General features: G+C 43.8%; 1 protein-coding gene and 1 non-coding gene across 2 annotated transcripts; one reads left to right on the forward strand and one right to left on the reverse strand.

The window, feature by feature from the left end:
- The first annotated feature begins 626 nt into the window (after positions 1 to 626).
- Positions 627 to 756, forward strand: LOC114611076. Its single transcript, XR_003709793.1, has one exon. It is a non-coding gene; the product is annotated as a small nucleolar RNA SNORA17 (small nucleolar RNA).
- Positions 757 to 2355: 1599 nt separating this feature from the next.
- Positions 2356 to 6989, reverse strand: LOC114611075 (disks large homolog 5-like). Its single transcript, XM_028755724.1, has 5 exons — positions 6602 to 6989; positions 5416 to 5575; positions 4069 to 4212; positions 3229 to 3418; positions 2356 to 2514 (listed from the first exon to the last, which is right to left on the reverse strand). Exons 1-5 carry the CDS (start codon positions 6744 to 6746, stop codon positions 2371 to 2373), a joined length of 783 nt encoding a protein of 260 aa, XP_028611557.1. The 5' UTR covers positions 6747 to 6989; the 3' UTR covers positions 2356 to 2370.
- Between the last annotated feature and the right edge of the window lie 65 nt (positions 6990 to 7054).

A 7054-nucleotide genomic window follows, 5' to 3' on the forward strand; every position in this document is an offset into this window, starting at 1 on the left:
GGTATGTTGAAGATCAACCTAGTAGTGAGAATAAAACAAGGAATGTACATCCACTATAGTGAACTTTAAAGGCACTGAAATAAAATATATTTAAGAAGACAAAAGAAGATGCAGTGATCTCCTGCAGTCATAGTGTCTGAATTAATCCTTTGAAATGATTATAATATTGAAAGTGATCAATACAAATTCAATACCATCCACATCAAATTTCCAATGATATTCTTCATAGAATTTGAATTACTTTCATTATTTGAAAACATTCTTCAAACTTTAAGCTGTTAGGTTAAGTAATACTAAGCCATATTGATTAATTCCTACTATTGGAGACAATTGCTCGGCAGTCTTGTCAAACAATGTTTTATGTTGATGAGTCTTCACTACATGGCCAGAGCTTAGGAATCTCCTGGTCTAGTTCAAGATTTGATAAAAGATTGGCTAATTCTTCTTTGGTAATAAGTCTTTCCTTTGAAAACAGTATTTATCTATTTTGTTGTTGTTGTTGTTGTTGTTGGTGGTGGTGGTGGTGGTGGTGGTGGTGTGGTGGTGTTTTGAGTTTTGGTGTTTTACTCTTAAATCCTACAGACCAGAATTCCACTGACATTTAATGATTTATATCATTGATATTGTCTGCCCCTAGATCATTGGCAGGGTGACAGTTGTGTCTCATGTGACTCAGTAGGTGTCAGAAAGAGAGAGGCTATATCTAAGCTCAGTGTTGTGGTCTGAGATCATCTGAAGAATGAAGAATATAACACAGGGCTGAAGGAGCTGAAGGGGTTCTCAACCCCATAGGAAGAACAACAATATTAATCAACCAGACCCACTATCCCCAGATATTCCAGGGACTAAACCAGCAACCAAAAAGTACACATGGAGGGAATCATGGCTCCAGCTACATATGTAGCAGAAGATTCTCTTGTGGGGAAATCAGTAGGAGAGGCCCTTGGTCCTGTGAAGGCTCCTTATCCCAGTGTAGGGGAATGCCAGGGAGGGTAGGCTGCAGTGAGTGGTTGGGTGGGGAACAGCCTCATAGAAGCAGGGGTAGGAGACATGGTATATAGGGATTTTGTGGTGGGTGGGAAAACTGTAATGGGGATAATATTTCAAATGTAAATTAGGAAAGTATCCAAGAGGGGGGAGAATCGAAAACACATTTTAAAAAGTGATCCTGAAATGACCTAGTCCTGTGTAAGTCTAGATTGGATACAGTGGTGAGAAGCAAGCTGGAAACAAGTCAATGCGGCCTGTGATATTGGACCATGGTTAGAAATGAGCCTTAGACAGAAAACTTCTGAATGGGGCAACATAGGCAGGTGCAGGCAAGGAGAAATTGGGAGAGAACCACCAGTCCAGAGACAGGCAGCCTAGACAGAGTTGTAGCCTGAGATGATCATCAGTCTGGCTGAAGGTTCAGCAACAGACCCAAAGGGGGCCCCAGATTAAGAGGAGAACCTGAGGAAAGACACTGTTACTGAGGATATAGTGTGCTCACAAAAAGGGTTGTATCATGACTGCCCTCTGAAAGACCAAACAAGCACCCTGAAGTATCAGTTACAGATATTTACACTCAACCAGTGAACAGAAGCTGCTGACCACTGTAGTTGACTTAGTGAAAAGCTGGAAGAAGCTGAGGAGTAGGGTTACCTTGTAGGAGGACAAGCAGTATCATATAGCCTGGACCCCAGCGATCTCTCAGACCTGGACCACCAATTAGTTAGTATAAACAAGCTGATATGAGGCCTCCAACACATATACAAAAAGTGGACTGCCAGGTATTGATTCAGTCATAAAAGGTGCACCTAACCCTCAAAGACCCCAAGGAATGGGGAGGTTTGGTGGAGTAGAATTTTGGGGGGAGATTGGGGAACATTTCAGGGAGACAGATGGAGAGGAGGACAGTAAGTTAAAGAATCAGAGGGTGAACATGGAAAGGGATAAAATCTGGAGTGTAAAAGGAAGATTAAATAAAATTAACAAAAGAGTCAAGAGTTACAGATAAACTTTTTATTCATAAGAAATAATTTTAAAAAACAATTTTAGTATGAAGGTTTACGTAAACTTCAAAAATTTTAGCAAAATAAAAGTCAATAACAAAAACACATAATATCTAAATAACATAAGAAAAAACAAAACCATGCAAATCAAAATTTCAACCAAAAGTCTTAACAGAAAAAATTGTGAAGGGACATTCCCTCACTGCACATTTAGCAGAACAGACTACAGTCAGTTTCTTATTTTCAGCACTTGCTGGTACTGTAGTCACCTCAGTTCTCTCTCAAGAGGTCACACAGGAAAGAGAAAAAGACCCTGAATCTGTCTGGCTGTCTCACTGGCTGCATGATTTGGGCCCATCCACACTGTGGAAATGATCTATGAGGAAGGAGATTCATCCAAAGAAGTCTGTGGTTGTTGAGGAGGGAGTTCAACAGGGGGCTCCTGAGGTGACAACTCATTCTGCAGGAGGCTCTCTTCCTGGGATGTGTCCAATTCCAGCTCTCTTGCAGTTTCTGAGACCTGGGAGAGGAAGGCAGTTATTAAGACACAAGGTTGGTGGGGACGTGCATGTCAGATGTCAGCTGCTGCCTCCCACCACCTCAACTAGACATCAAAACTGATCTTTTAACTAAAAAGCTTGCTGCTAAATGTACAAGCAGGGCAAAATTTCAAGCAAAACTCACAAACACATGGGCTGACAAGCTGCCACTCAGACTTCTATCAGTGCAAACCATGAACTGGGCAATGGGGAGAGAACTGATTGAGTTGCAGGGAGAAAGGAGAAGGCCACATGCCACCCAGACAACTGACAATGAGAAGCTCTCATCTGATATTTGCATTTGGCTTTACTCTCTGCAAGGTTATTTTTACCTGAGAGGACACATGACCCCTGCACAACTCCTGTCACAAGACCTAGAACTTTCTCAAACCTCTGCATACCAACCCACCTATTATAAGATCATGCAAGTGTGTGATGTGTAATTCACCTGTTACCCTTACTAGACTGTCGCTGTAAGAAGAGTAGCAAGATAGACTTGTCAATAATTCAGTGTCTCCCAAGAGTTGAACTACTGAGAATACTTGTGCATAGACAGAGTAATGAAGAACTAAAGTCCGTGAAGTGGGTGGCTGGTTGGGGCTGTGGATTTGAAAGACGGTGGATCAATGCAAAGATGGATTCAATGGGCAAATGATATCAGACAGTATTAGTCTGAATAAGGTGCTTATCCGTACCTTATCCTGCTGTTGTTGATTTGGGAGATTGTTGATCTTCTGCTGTTCATCTTTAACATTCAGGTTCAACTCAGTCAAGTACTGTTGGAGAAGGTACGAATCAGCCTGTACTTCCTTGCAATCCTGCCTCACTTTGACCAATGACTTCTTTACAACAGAGGACTGCAACAGGAGCCGACTTTGCAGGTTTCTGGAAACACACTAAGGTTATTAAGATCCTGCAACCTCCTCCTCCCATTCCTACTTATAGGTTCCATTACCCCACCAGGACCCAGGTTCCCATGAAGACATAGTACAATATATTTCAATATATCCATGACACTGCACAAACAGCAAACAGCCAATGCAGGTAAGAATTAATCATGTCTGTAGCCCAAACACAAATAAGGCTCCATGTCTTCCCAAAAGAAAGAGGTATCACCATCTATCTGCCTCTCCAAAGAAAGAGGAATCTCCATGGCAGCCCAGTGTATTGCAGCAACATCAAGTAGTAGGGTGCAAATACCCTCATTGGAGGTCAGGAGAACTAAGAGGAGGGCATTCTATCCATGTGTTCCATCACACTCACATCTGTAAAACCCTGCCTGAGCCCCATAGGTCCAGTTATGCAAAAGAACCCTCTCATTTTGTTATCTTAGAGGCTCCTGAGGATGCCCAGATAACCCTGGGAGGACTCAGGTTCTCTTACAGATTGAAGAAAACTGAGCCCAAAAGGCCCAAGGTACACTGAAGGCTAAAAAGCAGAAGGGATAGAACCAGACCTGGAGACTCTCCATTCCAGTTCAAAGGAATGCAGAAATGGCCATTGTACAAGTGGTAGCCTCCATGACCTGCACTTACCTATAGAAGTTAATCTCCTTCTTGTGCTCCTGGACGTTCTCACAGAACTCAGTGTTCTCCATCTCTAATTTGTTCAGAAATGACATGACCGTCTTCTCCTTTAACTTCAGTTTTTCATACAGTGGATTTTGCCTGTAATAGGGTCTGGCCCCAGTAAGACAGAACTCCATGAACATGGGCTTTTAGGAACACATGAACTCAGGCTGGGTCCTGTCCTACCCTACTCCTGGAAGGCCAATTTCTTCATTCTACATACGGGGATCTTCTCCAGCTTTGGAAACTTGTTATCCTGGCCCAGGACAGCAGAAGTTTGGCATCCAGATGGAGGGTGCCCTGGCTCCCTGTGTCCACTCAGCTGGCCTGAACTGGAGGTCTAGCAGCTTATGCTCTAAAGAGACTAGGCCACAGGTCCTTGACCACCAGAAACCTGTGATTATATATTTCCTAATTTCAAAACAGGGACTCAAAATCCTCCATAACTAATAGTGTGGAGACATTCATTGCACATAATTCTGGAGATGAGACCAGTCATCAACACAGTTTTCTAGTCTGTCAAAGAGATACAAAAGTACAGACACATGGCACCACAGAGGCAGTGAGAGTGCTGTTTACATGAGCGGATCCCAGACCTCAGGAGTCACATCACCTTTAAACTGTGATACAGGTCAATCCACAGGCCAAAACACAGAACCCTAGTTCCCAAAGAGTGGAAGGAAATATATACCTACTGTATGTCTGCACATCCATATGCATGTGGACACACACACAAGCACACAGACAAGTAAAGGGAAAAGGAAACAGAATCAGAGAATGAGAAAGAGAGAGATACAGCATTGGAGAGAGAACAATCAGAATAAGAAGAAATTCATTCAACATTACTGACTCACAGTATAAGGCACACAGACAAAGAGGAACAGGCATAAGCTTCAGGCCTTCTAGTCAACCACTGAGATGAACAGTGTGGGACCAGCTGCTGCTAGGACCTTCCAGCCCTCAAGTAAGAGCCAGGTAAGTACAAAGCATCACCACAAACTCACTGCATCTGTGGAGGACTTTCCAAATGCATGCTTGGCATTCATTCACTAGCCACTGCCTCCATCCAGAATTCTTTACTCAGACCACAAGTTCAACATTTCAATTGGAGGAAGCAAAAGAGTCCGTTTCCCTTCTCGCTCCTGACCAAGCTTCAGGTTCAGCCTCTCCTCTAAGAAGCACTTAGGGACATAAAGTTGGGCACAGGGACTCTGTGGAGGTACTGCTTCCCAGAACCCACAACCTTAAAAGGATAAGATGAGGGTGACATTGCAGATGTCAGACTGACACCAAAGTGTTTGGAGCAATGAGTACCTCTTGTTCATGGATCCCTCTGTGACATAGATCAAGCGGTCTCTCAGCTCGTTTCTCTCCTGGGTACTGAGCTCCAGCTCTTTGGTCAGTCTCTTTTCCTCCTTCTTGGCCTCTTTCTTGCTTAGGACAGTTGCAGGGCATGATGACTGTCTGCCAGCCACTGTAGGCAGAAGAACATAAGTAAATTGTCCAAAGAGAATGCAGAGTGTCCTGGGAGAACACCCTCAGCTCTAAGAGAAGGAGAGCATGCCTGGAAACCAGGGACACCACCATCAGTGTGGTCCAGGCATTAGATGCCTCCTAAGTGAATCTCAACTCTCCCATCACTCTATAGAGACCAGGAGATGAAAGCAGCCAGGTGTTTCCTCTGTCTCCCTACACATGCTCATGATGACCACAGGGATAGCTTCTCCACCATTATTGTCAGTTTTACAAGGTGCAACTTGGCTTTAGATCCCTCACTTTGTCAGATGGAAAATTAAGTAACCCAAAGAACTTGAGTGATAGGAGATGGTCAGATGTCCTACCGTGTTAGTCAAGGCCCAGTAGTTTGGACTAAAATTCATGCAGAGTGAGACCATGCTCAACACAGTGGCAATTCCCCCTACTGAAACACCAAACACCCCAGAGATGGCAATAGAGTTCATTGTCTCAGTGTATCAACACTGAAAGGTATTTGGTTAAAGGACAGAAATACCTGCCACCCACAATGGGTTTTAAAGAAATCTAAGGTGGGTACTGTCAGGGAGAGGAGGTCAGAGGAGTTCTGAGAACATAAGACCATGACCGGGAGCACAATTCTTTCCCTGGTACTACTGTCAGATACCCACTGAAGCTTAAAAAAAAAAAAAAGCCATGGAAGTGAAATGCAGGGATTCCTTTACATATACTAGCATAGGTTAGACCCTCTGTGACTCCTGATGGTCTCATTTTGTCCCCATGTAACAACCACAAAACCCAATCAAAGTAAAGACTTGGTATTTGAGAATACCTGCCTTGGCCTTGCCATCACCTGCCTTAAGGGATGGAGAAAGTCATATTCTGAAATCCTTGATGTTTAAGTATTGTGATAATCATGGAAATTCTTTTGCTTCCCAGTGAAGTCAGTTTCTGTGCCCAAATTGCTAGGAAGGCCAGCTCAGGCCACCCCAGACAGGAAGCTCAACATCCCCTTCCCAGGACTTACTCCACATTCCCCAAGACCACCTTCTTCGTCCTTCATTACTCTCAGATGAAAGGCCAGCTACTTTCTGCCTCTCTCTAGTTTCTGTCACCTCCATCTCTGCTCTTCCAAAAAGTCTCCTCAGTCGGGAAATCATGTCTAGGGACATATGCTGTAGACACTGAGTGAGAGAGCTCAGTGCACTTAGTGTCACTACAACACTGGTGACATCACAAGGGATGCCAAGAACTCTCCAGGATACAATGGAATGTCCAAAGAAGGGGCTGCTGATGTCATGGGGAACACCCTTTGCCTCCCTGCTAATTTTCTCCCTGTACAGTTAGGAAGCTGAGGCATCCTTATAAGGGTGTTTTCTGGGTCACAGACATTGGGAACCTCCACTTTCCAAAGCCAGAGTTTGCTCTAGACTTGATCAGAAACACCTAAGTCATGTGTTTTTCTGAATTTAACTGACTG

The sequence above is a fragment of the Grammomys surdaster genome, unplaced genomic scaffold (assembly GCF_004785775.1).
Source record: "Grammomys surdaster isolate TR1022 unplaced genomic scaffold, NIH_TR_1.0 126078, whole genome shotgun sequence".
Classification (NCBI taxonomy): domain Eukaryota; kingdom Metazoa; phylum Chordata; class Mammalia; order Rodentia; family Muridae; genus Grammomys; species Grammomys surdaster.